The sequence below is a fragment of the Leptinotarsa decemlineata genome, unplaced genomic scaffold (assembly GCF_025532065.1).
Source record: "Leptinotarsa decemlineata unplaced genomic scaffold, Ldec_3_MD MMD2_P_RNA_scaffold_2, whole genome shotgun sequence".
Classification (NCBI taxonomy): domain Eukaryota; kingdom Metazoa; phylum Arthropoda; class Insecta; order Coleoptera; family Chrysomelidae; genus Leptinotarsa; species Leptinotarsa decemlineata.
The window spans coordinates 89,618-105,756 of NW_027412529.1; the positions used below are offsets into that span (position 1 = coordinate 89,618).

Genomic DNA, 16,139 nt, shown 5'->3' on the forward strand with positions numbered 1-16,139 from the left:
TCTATTCATAGCTGTTTGAATGTTGTCTTGACCTCTCGCGTCTGACGGCCTCTCTGATGGTGGCCCTCATCGGAATACTTTTCAAAATTGGATTTTTTTGTCACTAAAATATTTTAAATGTATGTTTTTTTCTTTGTTCATTCAAAACAGGAGTATTCGACGCACATGTACGATATTGGTAGTATTATATATATAGGATTGCAATGTACTTACTTGGGATGGCAGACATTCACTAAGTTATCACATGAGACCCGTTACCAAGTCTTGTATTTCATATTGATAGTTAATCAGAAAGTATTTCTACAAATATCCCCCCGCAAGAAGATCCCAAATGTTATATGAAGAACATATATACAAGAGATTCTTTCTTTTTAATACCAACTAATTCTGAGGAAACAATGAACATCTTAAAAAGTATAAAAAACAAAAATACCTCAGGATGGGACGATATATCTGCAAAGGTACTTCTTCATATTCCAGAGAATGCTTTGTCAACCTTGGCAGAAGCCATCAATTTTTCATTCTCGAGCGGAATATTTCCAAAATGTTTGAAGTTCGCAATCATAAACCCCTTATTTAAAGGAGGACATTGTGAGTTGGTTACAAACCTTAGACCCATTTCACTTTTGCCAACTCTTGCAAAGCTTATAGAAAAATTGGTGAAGAAGAGAATGATCTCATTTCTCAATACTAACCACTCACTTAGTAACTGCCAATTTGGTTTTCAAGAATCAAGGAGCACCAATGATGCTATGTTCTCAGTTCTAGAAAAAATATATTTCAGTATCAATGAGGGTGAAGTAGTTGCTGCTGTGTTTTGTGACCTTGCTAAGGCATTCGACTGCGTAAATCACAAAATTCTCTTGAATAATTTGGAAATGTATGGTTTCAGAGATGTAGCGTTGAAATGGTTTCATTCTTATTTGTCAGATCGCACCCAGTCTGTATTAGTTAATAATAAGAGATCTGAACCTCTGTTGGTATTTTGTGGGGTTCCGCAAGGTTCAGTACTCGGTCCACTACTGTTCCTGCTCTTCATAAATGACCTATCTCTCATCAATACGAAAGGAAAAATAACTCTATTTGCTGATGACACTACTATTGTTTGGCACTCAAAAGACAATACTGAACTATATAATAATATATCGGTTGATCTAGACATCGTTAAAAAGTGTTGTGATGCTAACAGACTGGCATTCAATACCACAAAAACCTGCATACTAACCTTTAAATGTATATTAAATGAAATTTATCTAGGGAATACTTTAATTAGCTCCGTCTCATCAAGTAAATTCTTGGGTTTGCATGTAGATATAATCTATCCTTTGATATATCCACATCTCTAATCTATGTAATAGGATGGCTTCGGGATGCTATGTTTTAAGGGTTATTACCAGAGAACTCAACTTGCAAGCTGCAAGAACAGTCTATTTTGCGGTAATAGAATCCCGCCTAAGATATGGAGTTTGCTTCTGGGGTAATGCTTCTCAGTTCTTGTTACAGTCTGTGTTTATCTTACAAAAGAGAGCGGTTATATATATTTGTAAGGCAAAACCGAGAGATTGCTGTAAACCCCTGTTTATTGATCAAAAAATCTTGACTCTGACATGCATTTTTATCCTTGAAAGTGTGTGTATGATGCACAAAAAATTTAATACTACCAGTGATTCAACAAACTCTTATAATACTAGGCATAATAGCCACTTAATTGCACTACCCATTCCTAAAAGCGCATTAATAAAAAAATGCATAATATACAAAGCAAGGAAAATGTTCAATCATTTGCCAGTATAGCTTCACTCCACTTCTTCATATAAAAATTTTCGAAGTGCTGTAAAATGTTTTATGCTAAATAAAGCTTTTTATACTTTAGACGAATATTATAATGAAGATTTTGACTAACATTGCAATCACTTGCATACGCACTTTATATTATTTTACTTGGTTTTATTATTTTAAGGTGTTTATTTAATTTTGAATTGATCCCTTTGTGTTACATATGTATATGTGTGTGTGTGTGTGTGTATATATATAGATATATGTGTACATACATAAATGTATTTCTAAACTTTGTTAACAAGAATTCTGTTTTCTTTGGACAATAAAGTTCTTTCTCTCTCTCTCTCTCTCTCTCATGTTTCGCTAACACCGTAGCTTTTTCAACAGTTCAAATTCAAATCACAGTTGATAAAGCTGCCGTGTTAGCGAAACATGTGATATACAGGGTGTAACTGAATGAGTGTAGAACGTTCCAGGAGATGATTTCTCATCGAAGGGGGGATATGATCTTTCATATATGGAAACTTCATTGGAGCATCCCTTGTTGAGATACAGCCCCTTGAAGTGGGTACATAGAATTTGTATAACGGTTTTTTTCACAAGCACTGAGCTCGGCCAGTAATTTGTTTGGTTTGCCCCATGGTTGTAAGGGGTGGAAGGCGCAACCCCCTAAATTTATTCCCATTAAAACATATTTTTCGAGATTTAGTGAACAATTATAACAGAACAGAAATTATATCTTTCAATTCCATAGTGTAATGAAATATGTATTGCAGTTTTGTACTTTGTTCAAGTGAAAATGACACAAAGTGTTGTTCTTTGATTCAGCGCTGTTTCGACCCGCCATAGTGCTAGGCTGAATCACAAATTCGTTGCTGGATTCAACTGTTGGAGTATGTGAGGGCGACGACATCTTCCCTTACGAAGACATCATCTATGGGATCTATAAGATAAACGAGGTTCTCCAAGGCGGTCAGTTAAAACCTTCATACTCATGTTGCATTGAAAGCTGCAGTTAATGACAGGGAACGAACTTCATCGGCAGTCAATTTCGAAGCTTGGCTTTGCAACTGACCGCCTTGGTAAGCGGATATTCAAGGACTGAGTTCTTTGTCGATCCCATAGATGGCGTGTTCTTAAGAGGAGATGTCATCATCCTTCTTCATATTTTGTGCTAAAATGAAAATTTGTGTTAATATATATTCATATATTGAAAATCAAAGGTGTTTGCCGGCTTTTTTTCTGGCACTAATTCAAAAGTTTCAAAATTCAAACATTTCCAAAGACCAATAAAATGTTTATCAAAAATGTCAATTATTTATTGCCTAGGATGTAGAGCATCATGAGAATAGACAGTTAAAGGCAATCATACAGTTGAACAATTAAAATAACATTAATATCATCGATAACGTACAAATTCCTCAAACGACCACTAAAAGAGTTTAAAACCTTAAATAAATTTACGTTAGATATCTCGAAAATTTACTGACGCGGAGGCATGAAGCCGTGTTGTGGAGAAGGCTGGGTGAATCCCTTCGAATAGGGATTGCCTTGAGCAGATGTAGGATAGACCACGCTACCGGGAGGGTGGCCGTACTGTTGCTGCTGAGGGTAAGCCAGGCTGGCTTGAGAGGGGTTCGAATAAGCATTGGAACTGGGAACCTGGGAGCTGTCCATAACTTGAGGAACGTACCTTCTGCAAGTGAAAAATATTATTGAAAGGTTCAGAAAAATCTGTAATTATTTTATTGCCAAATCGACCATGCTACAGTTTGAATGAATTTTTTTAATTTAATTTTTGAGTATAATTTTTTATGTTACAAATCATTTTTAACCTTAGCATGTAAATTATTATATCACTGTTAATGTGTAAACTAAACAAAAAATATATTTGGCTTTGACTTCTCCAACTTTTTACAAAAAATTGTGGGAAACTTCCACAGGAAGGAACAAATCAATTCCCAGTATATTGTTATTGTTTCGAAAGTTATTTGATATTTTTTTGGATGTTCTTGTGAATAAACATAAAAATGGAACATTGGGCCACAGAGTGTAACTGGAAACCAACACACACACACAGACAGGAACCTGAATAAAAACTGTAATCACCATCACGACAAAAGGTAGAGGTAAAACGTTGGTTGAGAGGGCCCATCTATTGTGTGGTCTCCTTACTTTATCTATAAAATATTATTAAAAAGAGTCCAGAATAAATTCTTGAGGACTTCTGCTTACGAAATGGGTTTTCAATTGGGACATTACAACTATAATGATGAATTGAAGGAGTTATATTTTTAGGAGTGATTAATTTTTGGGAAAGAAAGTTTTTGGCTTTCTACTACTCCATCTTGATACAAAAAACAAGGACGAGGGAATCTTCCAAGGAAAGGAAGGAAGTAATCAATTTGAAAATAAGTAACTCTATACATGGATGTGTAGATCATGCAAAGAAGTAACTTTCAGACACAAACTGAAAGAAAGTCCTCCTGAAACAGCTACTTTCATATAAACATTGAATTACACGAAAGAAAAATTCTTTCGAAACAAATACTTCTATATGAACACTGAAAGTTACTTCTTTGCATGATCTACACATCCATGTAGAGTTACTTATTTTGAAATTGATTACTTCCTTCCTTTCCTTGGAAGATTCCCTCGTCCTTGTTTTTTGTATCAAGATGGAGTAGTAGAAAGCCAAAAACTTTCTTTCCCAAAAACTACAATGATATCTGTTCAATTCTCCATTTGACAACTTTGGAAAATTAAGGAATCTAAACAGACTTATTGTTTCCATTTCAAGTTGTTAGCAGGTCACTAATATTGTTCAGAATTTCTTAACGTTATTAATTTAAGAGTGAGGCGAGGGAAACTAGAGAAGATAACACTATCTTTATTATACAGATATATTTAAAAAACTATTGATTCAATAGTCCAATGTGTTGAATTTTAGGCTATTGAGTCAGTACTAAATTTTGTTTACAAACTACATGAGGAATCCAAAAATTCCGTAATTAATTATGTTTTTGCCATTTAGTTCATTAACATTTGGATCTAGGTATAAGTTTTCAACAATCTATTTTTACATATTATTAGGGTAATTGTTTTACACTTTTTCTGTATCAAAAGGGTTTCATTCCCGTTTATACCAATAGAATTGAAAATAAAGTTAAAATTCTCATTAACCTAGTCATTACTACTCCACCAGAAATAACTCGAATATTTTTGATTTTAAATCGTGGTTTACTGCCCTGCAAATCGCGAAGATTGTATCTTCATTTTGTGAAAAATCATTTTGAACATGTATGGGTATTGTTTGCAGAATTTTGCATCTTATTTCTGAAAATAAAATTTGTGTGACGATCAATAATCGAGATATTCACATGTAATACCCATAGTCATATCGCTTCAAATGTTATTCTGTGAGAAAAAATGTTGTTTCATAAAAATAAGCCATGCTGGAAGTCATGAAAAATGAAGAGGCGACCTTCTTGATTAGGAGGGCAATTTTGGCGGTTCGAAAGTTATTATTACATTAACAAAATGGTTGATAAAACAAAAATTCAATGATTGAATTTATCAGTATGTATCAAGGTTCAAACTGATGCACTGACAAATAAATGTGAACCGTGCATTTAAAAAGTTTCATTTCACATGTGCTCTCGTGCAGGCATGCTTCAGGTTTGTATCATCGTGTATGGGTCAACTTTGAAAGGCATTTTTGTAAATAAGTCAATGTTTCTTCCTCTTTTTTGGGTTTTCAACCTGCCTCAATCTGAAAAATAAACAAAGCTAAATCAATTACACTTTAGCAGATTCAGATTGATTTAGTTTTGTGTATTTTTCAGATTGTGAAAAAAAAAACATTAATATGCCTACTTTTCATGAAAAGATATTTTTTGATACTTGAAAATACTCAAAAATAAACAAAAACATAAAACTCAAATCGTAACAATATAAGGAATCATAACTATTTAACATGCAATTCCAAAAGTAGCCATGAGTATAAAACTAATAAAGGGAGAAATCAGATGGTGGACCTTTTATGAAAAATTACTAATTGATCCTGAACAGAAACAACATCCAAAAAATGCCATAAAAATTCATTGGAGAAGTTCAAACATCATATATCTTTATAAACTAATTTTTATGTTAGCAAGCGCTTCAATCATGTGCTTATAACGTGTAAAATTTCCTTTGAACCAGAAAAATATAGTTGAAAATTTGTTTTTCGAATTTTGAATAAATAAATGAAAAAAAAAAAAATTAGATAATGGGACTCACCCAGTTGTCTGGAAGGTGTATTGCTGCGGATAAGGCAACGAGCCATACTGCATCCCAGGAAAATTAGCAGCATTAGATGATCTGCCAAAGTAATCAGTCATGTGGGGATTGGCAGCTGCGGAAGTGACCACTGATTGCTGACCAGGTGTGGTGGCCATGGAAACGGACTGAGGTCTACTACTGGCTCCCTCATTGTTGATTTGCGGAGTCGAAGGCTTGGAGGACTCCTTGTGATCTTCGGTACCATTTTTTTGATTCTTGTCCTGCAGCGGATCAAACTCGCCCGAGTTCACCTTATTGAGAGAGGAGGCTGATTGGTTGGAATCTATGTTTGATGTTTCGCCAGATTCTGCATACGAAATAAATTATTTTGAATTATAATATGAAGGATGAAGCACTTCAAAATGATCTAAGTGAATTTTGCTTACCTTGATGAGCCCCACTAGCAACTTTATTTTCATTAACGTCAATAGAATCTAATATATCATTTACTTGATCTCTTATATTTCTAAGCTGCTTTTTCAAATTGATTACTTCAGTTGAAGATAATGCACTTGTCGCATCAGTCTTCAATTCAGAATTCAATAATATTTGTAATTTCAGTATCCGGCTACTCTGAATAGCAAAAGACAAGTCATTGCTTTCAAATATCGTTATCAAGTCACCATCTGGAAAAATATCCGATTAAAGCGGACAAAGACAAAGAATGTGGAACTAATCTGATAATCTAATTTGTAAATATGAGTACCTTCATCTTTGTATTTGATTGTGATGTCATCATTAGCTGATAATTTACCCCTAAAAACCCTCTGCATCATTAAAACCAGTTCATCATAAGTAAGAGATTCGTTGTGTATTGGAATTCGTCTAATATCATCGCCGAGTTGCACTTTAATTATTAATTTACCGCTTAAATCCAACTCACTTTTTATATCCATTTCGTTCTGAAAATATTCAAAATAGAATATTATATTCATATACAAAACTTATACTTACGTTATCATTAAATGGTTTTGTAAGGAACAGGTGCAAAATGTGATATAATTCCAATGCAAAAGAGACTGAAACTATTAAAAATGGACAAAAACACAAAATACGACAACAATGTCAAAAGTTTTTTTGTTCGATGCCATAAAAACAACACCGCGGTCTTGTTTGACGTCAAAAATATGTCGTTGTCATTATACTGAACCTTACAGTGTTGCCGCAACTAGAAATTTGTTTCAAAATCTTTATAGAGTTTTCTATTGGTGAAAAGCACATTCATAAAAAACAGATATACCGAATAGGTATACACTTACATTTTTTCAAATCCAAACATGTTCAACTATGCTAACTCAAATTGAACTAAATTTAGAGAAATATATCAGATGGCACCAATGCGATTTCTTTTTCATACGGCTATTGAAAACAGACTACAAAAAACTGAACTCGATTGGATCTTGAATTCGAATAACTTTTCCAAACGCTAGCGCCACTTGTGGTTTTGATGAACATTCGGAAAATCCCGACTACAACTGAAAATAATTATCAATACTAATACAATCGATTCCACTTATTTTCAATACGCTGTTTGACATTATGAAGCAACAAATACTCATTTCAAATTTGTTTTTTGTTCAATGATGGTTTTATTTTTGAGATATGTATATTTTCTATAGGTATTCACCAGTTTTATCCCAAAACTGTAATTCATTTTGCATATCATCAAATACTTGCAATTTATTTTTTCTTTTTTTCCTTTTGAATATTCCATGAATGTATTACTATTACGATATGTATATTTCCTATATTTAACACTTCCATCTCAAAATTGTATACTGTGTACAGGAATTGGGACTAGTGCCAGTTTGGACAATAAAAGTTTTTTTTTATTATGAAAAATTCATTTGTAAATCGAAACAGTTTTCACAGCATTATTGAGGTTGATTCACTGGTTGAAATAAAAATATTTCAAAACTGAGACATATGTTTGTTCCCTATTTGGAGTGCTTTCATATTGTAGCTGCAAGTACTCAGATATAATTCACAGAACTCTAACGCGCTTGTGAGTTTATAAGTGCCTCCATGATGGACAAATCATGGGTATAGAAATCTGATCCATATTTAAATAATAAGAAATAATCAAAACTCTTACGTCAATATGTAGAGAAGTAGTTGGAACGCATGTAAACAATGCTATTGCCATATTTCGAGCAGTGTTAACTCTTGTTAACATGTATCAATATATCAATAATATTATTGTTGAACTTCCGATGGTGCAAATCGTTTCAATTATTTTACTAGAATAAATTATTTCAATGGATGATGTGCTAATTCTTCTTATGTTACGCACATTTATTTATGTACCGCCACTGTGAATGAATCATTTACAAGACTGTTCGAAAAGAAAGGAAGAAGAGGGAAAAAGTGGAAAGGAAGAAGAGAATTGGAGGGAAAATAAAATTGAAAATTGTTTATTATTGAAATTGTAATTTTTGTTGGAACAAAATTAAAATTATTTTTCAACAATGAGCGCTATGGAGATTGATGAACCACTTCAAAAACCATCGACATCATGCAAACAAGGAGATCATACAAGTAACAAGAAGCATTGCAATCTACCTTGGTAACCAAATTTTTAATATTATCATAAAAAAAGTCTATTGATTTTTGTTATAGGATTGAAAAGTACAGACCGCAAACATTTCAAGAAATAGTAGGAAACGAAGACACTCTTACAAGGCTCTCCATTTTTTCCAAACAAGGGAATGTACCAAATGTCATAATTGCTGTAGGTATTATTTTCTGAAATAATTTTCTGGTTGTTTTGATTTGAATTCTGTATAATCGGACCTTAAGGTCTTTAAACAACCTCTTGAAGTTGGCCAAGCAATAGTCATTGAGGTGAGAGTTGCCTGGTTGAATAAAGGCCATAGAGTCAAATATTTTTATATGTCATTACGATCATTGTTGAACCAGTACATTGAACAGAGCCTACATACATATTTACAATCCTCTTTTCTACCGCATCACAACTGTTGACATAAATGTAGTCACCAATTAATCTTATTAATCATTATTACGCCTTGGTCAAAGAAAAAACGGAGTGGTTTAAGTTTGACGATAGTCGTGTCGTGAAGTGTTCTGGCGATGCATTGAATTTATTGGAGCCTCTGGAGACACCTTACATTTTGTTTTATGAGAGAGAGGACATTGTTAGATCAAGATCTTCAGATGATGTGGTGCTGCAGGTTTTTCCGGGTTTTCCTGCAGCTGAAAAAGCAAATGCGCCACTGGAATCAATGAAGTCGCCCCGGAGCGCCAATTAATTTTTATTGTTGTATTTATTTTATTTTTGAAATTATTATTACAATATGTTAAAGCTGAAAAATCAAAAAATATTAATCTTTGAGGGATTATGATTTTTTTTTCAGGGCCCTCCAGGTGTAGGTAAAACTACTACAATTCTCTGCCTTGCCAAAATTCTCTTAGGCCCTTCTTTCAAAGATGCTGTGCTAGAGCTCAATGCTTCCAATGATAGAGGAATAGATATTGTACGAAATAAAGTAAAAATGTTTGCTCAGCAAAAAGTAACTCTACCTCCTGGCAGACATAAGATCATTATTTTAGATGAAGTAGACAGGTAGGAGTGAATAATGTTCATAATTTAAATAATATTTATAGAGTCTCAAATGATTAATAATAAATCAGCATGGTATGTCTTGAGATGTTTTCTTACTATGTTGATTATAAAGTGAGGTTTAAGGAACATTTTCAGTATGAAACTTTTAAGTTCCACTGACTATTTGAAGTGAAATTATAACATTTATGTTGTTATCAAATCACTCTTTCAGTATGACCGAAGGTGCTCAGCAAGCTCTGCGGCGGACTATGGAAATTTATAGCAACACCACAAGATTTGCTTTAGCTTGCAATTACAGCGAGAAAGTTATAGAAGCAATACAGTCTAGATGTGCCATTTTGAGGTATTCTCGTTTGACGGATGCACAAGTAATGGCCAGAATTATCCAGATCTGTGAAAAGGAAGATGTACAAACATTCTTTTGTGATTGTCACTCTGTTATCTAGTACATACTTTTTAGGTTAAGTATACCGATGATGGCCTGGAGGCGGTCGTATTCACTGCTCAGGGCGATATGAGGCAGGCCTTGAACAATTTGCAATCGACCCACAATGGTTTCGGAGAAGTAAATTCTCAGAATGTGTTCAAAGTTTGTGATGAACCTCATCCCATGCTCATCAAAGATATGCTGACAAGCTGTATGAATGGGGACATCCGGAAAGCTTATAAGGTCATAGAACATCTGTGGAATCTTGGATATGCTGCAGAAGATATAATAAAGAACATCTTCAAGGTGTGCAAGAACATGGACATGGAGGAAGCTTTAAAACTAGAGTTTATAAAAGTAAGTCATGTTTTATGAATCGATTCACTTTATATTTATTTGTTTTTATCTGAAGCACAATGAAAAAAGTTATTTTTTCGTTCAATATCTGAAAACCTGACTAACATTATCATTCCCTATGACCCCTTGAGATATTAAAAAAATATTATGTTCCAACACAAACAAGGTTTGTAGCCCACGAATTCTAGTGAGTGGCAAATGTTGATACTTTCATCAAAAAAAACAAAACTTTTTTTCAATCCCAAACTCAGATCCAATGAACCACTCTTTCTGAACTGAGGCATTATCTTCATTTTTGAAAACATCCATTGTAATATATATTTTAAATGTAATAATAATATTAATAGACGGAAAGTTACTGCAGCAATCTTTTGTTATTTTTCCAAAGTTGTCGAGTGTGTAAATCAGGTGTTTTTGCTCTGAAAACTGCACAATTATGGAATTCAGGAAATTACTTACAAATCGTTCGAGTCCTATCTAACTAGCAAAAGTCACTTGTGATGCATTGTTTGAAACCTTTGGTGAAGTAATGAATATTACGGGAGTTTCATCCCAACACTAAACCGTAATTTATAACACCTCGACACGTGTTTTGATCACCAACTGATCATCTTCAAGAGGAAGATTGAACTAAATATACTTACAATGTTATCGTTATTTATATCATTGAGTGTCTTAAATTAATTTTACAATTTGCCTTATCTACTTGTTTTAAATTATTTTTACACTGTGTCCTCAAGTCAGGCGAATCTAATAATCAAAATATTATAAGCTATATAAAATTGATTTCACAATATTGCCCTATCTACTTGTCTTAAATTATTTTACGATGTGTTATTTTGTAATAGTCAGGTAAATCTAATGAATAAAATATTATTTTAACAAGCTGTATAGTTATAATATCTTAACAAGCTGTATATCTATATTATTTTAACAAGCTGTATAGTTATAATATTTTAACAAGCTAATAGTGTACTATATAGCTTGTTAAAATAATATTTTATTTATTGGACTTACCTGACTGTTACACAAGGACACATCGTAAAATTAATTTAAGACAAGTAGATAGGGCAATATTGTAAAATTAATTTTATATACCTTATAATATTTTAATTATTAGATTCACCTAACTATTACATAAGGACACATTGTAAAATTCAAGACAAGTAGATAAGGCAAATTGTAAAATTAATATAAGACACTCAAGACGCAGGTACCTAGAACAGGTATCTATGGTATAAATAATTTGTAAGTATGATTAGTTTGATCTTCCTCTTGAAGATGATCACTTGGTGATTGAAACATGTGTCGAGGTGTTAAAATAAGGGTTTGGTGTTGGGAGAAAACTCCTGTAATATTTAGCAGAAGTCAATTGGTTAAAATCTTTTACTTTATCTGAGATGTCTTACGTCTTATATAGCTCACAAAGTACTACAAGTTTGGTCCCATCCAATTTCTCCATTTTATCGGCGATTTAACATCCATTGTAATTGAGGGTAAATCTAGCTTATTTGCAGGTGACTCCTTAATATTATGGCGTGAAAGCATTACTATAGAACTTCCCAATGCTATCTGCCCAGATATCGAAAAAACACGGATTAGTGTAATGCAAATTTTTCAGTTTTGGTTGGTTTCCGTGTTTTGCCGTGATCTTTGAGTATAATCTCTATGAGATGACAGCTTCAATTCCAGAAGAATACTTCGACCACCCCACTGAAGATGGCTGCCGATGTTGCAGTTGAAATGTTTGGAGATTATTACCAAGGAAGACCAAGGCAAAACCCGGAAACCAATCAAAACATTCACGCCAGCCGTGAAAGTCTACTACACTTCCTGTTGATGTTTGTTCGTGTAAAATAGTTCAACCCAATATAGCCCAATATAGCATTTATTATCGTTCACTATAGGCAGTGATCCCAATAAATTTAGGGAAATGGCTAATGCATCTATAAGTAAAGTCAGTTGCACCCTGAAAACGTCAATGAATTCAGAACAAGACTAGGCTCAATTGATTGGACCTCTCTATATTTCACTGATATGAATTGTGGATTTTCTTATTTTTCTGAAGAAATTTCCTGGTGTTATGATGTTTCTTGTCCTTTTAAAAGAACTAGGCCTAGGGAAAATAAATCACACCTATGGATCTCAAATGATTCACTCAAAGAGAGCAAAGCCTTAAGAGATTTGTTTTGGTTAATTTCCACTAACTGTAATGTGGACCATCAAGCTATGCAATTGTATAAACAAAAAATTGAAGAACACAAATTGAATATAAAAAAAGAAAAAAGTCACTATTACGATTCAAAAATCAGGAAATCCAGTAACAAAACTAAACAAGTTTGGAAAATAATAAATAATGAATTGGGAAATAAAAAAGAGCACTTGGGAACAAACCTATTACTCTAAAAAATGAATTAGAGGAGGAAATTAACAATCCACAAGAAATTTCAAACCTTTTCGTTGAACATTTTTCATCTTCTGCCGAATTGCTCATCTCAGAGCACTTTGGTCAAAATGTATTACTTCCCTGTACCTATTCGAAAAATACTGTTAGTCAGTATCCCTTCGATACATCCCCATTCACAAAGACAGAAATTCTAGGTACTCTGGAAACAATGGCAAATAAAAACTCCGCAGGTACTGATGGTATCTCAATAGTTACTGTGAAAAAAATTGTAGACCTTATAATCGAGCCACTATTGTTTTTGATGAATCAGTCATTTTTTGAAGGTTGTTTTCCAAATGTATTTAAAACGGCTCTCATATTTCCTCTATATAAAAAAGACGACAAAACTGAGGTAGACAACTACAGACAGATATCTTTACTTTGTTCCCTCTCTAAACTGTTTGAGAAAGTTGTTAGTAACAGAATTCTGAATTACATGGATCAAAATAATCTTTTTAGTAATAACCAATATGGCTTCAGGAAGAACAAATCAATTGAATCAGCTTCATACCATTTATTTAATTTCATTTATACACAGGTTGATTCGAATAAACTAGTTGTAACACTTTTTTTCGATTTGTCAAAAGCATTTGATAGCATTTCTTCCGAATTTCTTATAATTAAACTTGCAGGCCTAGGTTTCCCAAATAATCTATTGAACTGGGTGAAATCATATATGGAAAACCGTAGTCTAATAGTTAGCTGCAATAGAATTTTATCAAGTCCCAAAGATGTAAAACTAGGAGTGCCTCAAGGTTCTGTCCTGGGACCATTGTTGTTCCTCAATTTCATAAATGACCTGTCTGAATTCTTTTCTGAGTGTCACATAACCATGTTTGCGGATGACACTGCAATTACTGTGGCCGACAAAAACGAAGTTGAGTTGCCAGACAAAATAAATAAAATAATAGATAAATTCAGTGCTTGGTGTCAACGTAACAAACTTATTCTGTATAAATCTAAATCTGTTTCAATGAAATCATTTATTAGGAAAAATTTCAGCAGTGACTCTTCCACAATAAATGGTATTCGATCTTCCAGCGAAGTCTTGTTTTTAGGAACGTCTTTAGACGAAAATTTGACTTTTAGTGGTCATATTCAGAAGGTCTGCAACAAACTCAATTCCGCATATTACTCAATCAAACAATTGAAAAACACTCTAGATAATTTTGGATTGATGAATGTCTATTTTTCTATGGCTTATTCTCACATCAGCTTTAATATCATTTCTTGGGGATGTGCAAGGGAATTTCCACGAGTTTTTGTTGCTCAGAAAAGATTGCTGAGACTAATTTTTAATATAGATTTTCAAGATAGTTGTAGACCAATTTTCTTAAGAGAGGGCTTATTGACGGCACCTTCTTTATTTATCTTGAAGTGTGTCACTTTTGCCCGTAACAATATAACTGAATTTGTCACAAATGCGGATATACATGGTAGAGACACCCGTCATGGGAAACTGTTAAGAACCCCTCACACAAAACGGCTCACTTTAGATGCTCCCCACTATTTAATGCAACAAACTGTTATGCTAACTTGCCGGCATCTATTAGGAAAATCGAGTCAGATAAACTTTTTAAAATTGAGGTGAAGAAACTTCTCTTACAGAAGTGTTACTACAGTCTTGAGGAATTCTTGCACGACACTTTTTCATGACATTTTGAGAGTATTTGCTAGAGCTTCTCCGATTTTTTATATAATACTTCTATGTTGTGAAAGTTTGTGGACATGAACCATATTTATTGTTTTTGTATTGTTCAACTTCTGTAGTTTTATTTTTGTTTTTTAATTATGACTTAGCACATGTACTCAATGTACCAAATAAATGTCAAATAAATAAATAAGTAAATATCGTAATGGGAGTCTCTGAAAGCCGATAGAAAATTCCTTGAAAGTCTCTCGAAGCGACGCGACATCTGGAACGATCGCGAAGCGCAAGTGGATTTGAGCGCGACCTTGGCCAAGTCACAATCGATTGTCAAAGACCAGCTGTGGCCGGTGTTATTTTTTTTTCAGGGGATGATTTACAACAATATTATCTTTCAATTATAATGCCCAGCTTCTAATGGTGGTGTTATTGGTTATATATCATGTAGAAGTTTCTTGGTCAAAAGATCACATTCTCTTGCTGAATAAAAAACTCTCATCTGGATATTAAATACTGAGAATAATATCTAATGAAATAGGATTACAGGTAGCTAAAGCTGTGATCATTCATTGGTTGTGTCTCATGTGAGATATGGGATTCTTTTCTGGGAAGTATGTGCTTATGATAACTTTCATTAGGTGTCTGTTCATAATTTACTTTTATAATACATTCGATATAACGTGGTAAATTTCTGGTGTTGAACTATGTATAAATTTGTTTTATATTTACATTTTTTTTATATATTTTGTATCAATAAGAGTAAGTCTTCAGACAATAAAGCATAATTATTATTATTATTATAACGATGATCAAATTTTTCTATTACTTTCAGGAAATTGGACTCACTCATCAGAGAATAGTGGATGGACTGTGCTCACTTCTCCAAATGTCGGGTTTACTTTCCCGTTTATGTAAAGCAGCTAGATGAATCCAATACGCACAATTATATTTGAGGTTGAATTTAATTTTTTCATGTATTTTCTATAATAAATTGTCGAAAAACTGTTTAGTTACACCATTCGAATTTATGAATGATACCCAAATAAATACATGGCCTGATATTAGCTGGGTAGATATTCTTCCTTAACCTACAAACCTCGTCATGCCTTTGCACTTTCTCTGAATTTTTTTTGTAGATTAACCAATTTACTTGTGTGTCAAAGTAGATAAACATGTACCTATAACTGTTTAAAATTCCATTCACATCAAGAGTTCTTCAAAAGTTACAATCACTATTCAAACTTCATCATTCCTCATATAGCAAATGATAATATACCTTTGAGACATATTAACATGTAAATACCATCGAAGTTGTTTTTATAGGTCAATTGCAGTATATTTTTTGTTTGAAAATGGTGAGTAGATTTCCATGAAAGTAATTGCAGGGGAATATTCCAAGTTGCTGAATCCAGAACCGTATTTGGTTTCTTTCTGTAAAGGATAATGATAACAATCCAAATATGTGCTTTCAAAATGAATTAATTTCAAAAATTTTGTCATTCAACCTTCTCAAAAGTGATTAAAATAGAAGGGGTTCCAAATTATATCACAATATTTTGACATAAATATGAGTAAT

General features: G+C 33.1%; 2 protein-coding genes across 3 annotated transcripts; one reads left to right on the forward strand and one right to left on the reverse strand.

Annotated features, from left to right (window-relative positions):
• Window positions 1-3,076: 3,076 nt before the first annotated feature.
• On the reverse strand, window positions 3,077-7,216 carry LOC141479873 (protein TFG-like). 2 transcript variants are annotated; one of them, XM_023157286.2, is made up of 5 exons: window positions 7,057-7,216; window positions 6,809-7,004; window positions 6,489-6,728; window positions 6,061-6,409; window positions 3,077-3,475 (listed from the first exon to the last, which is right to left on the reverse strand). In XM_023157286.2, the coding sequence occupies exons 2-5, from the start codon at window positions 6,996-6,998 to the stop codon at window positions 3,262-3,264; spliced, it is 993 nt and encodes a 330-aa protein (XP_023013054.1). In that variant the 5' UTR covers window positions 6,999-7,004; window positions 7,057-7,216; the 3' UTR covers window positions 3,077-3,261. The 2 variants fall into 2 exon arrangements, with proteins under 2 accessions (XP_023013054.1, XP_074036605.1); XM_074180504.1 differs by lacking the exon at window positions 3,077-3,475 and adding an exon at window positions 4,669-5,551.
• A 1,085-nt stretch (window positions 7,217-8,301) lies between these two features.
• RfC4 (replication factor C subunit RfC4) lies at window positions 8,302-15,627 on the forward strand. Its single transcript, XM_023157285.2, has 6 exons — window positions 8,302-8,668; window positions 8,722-8,833; window positions 9,477-9,685; window positions 9,897-10,092; window positions 10,146-10,469; window positions 15,396-15,627. The coding sequence occupies exons 1-6, from the start codon at window positions 8,571-8,573 to the stop codon at window positions 15,489-15,491; spliced, it is 1,035 nt and encodes a 344-aa protein (XP_023013053.2). The 5' UTR covers window positions 8,302-8,570; the 3' UTR covers window positions 15,492-15,627.
• Window positions 15,628-16,139: the final 512 nt, after the last annotated feature.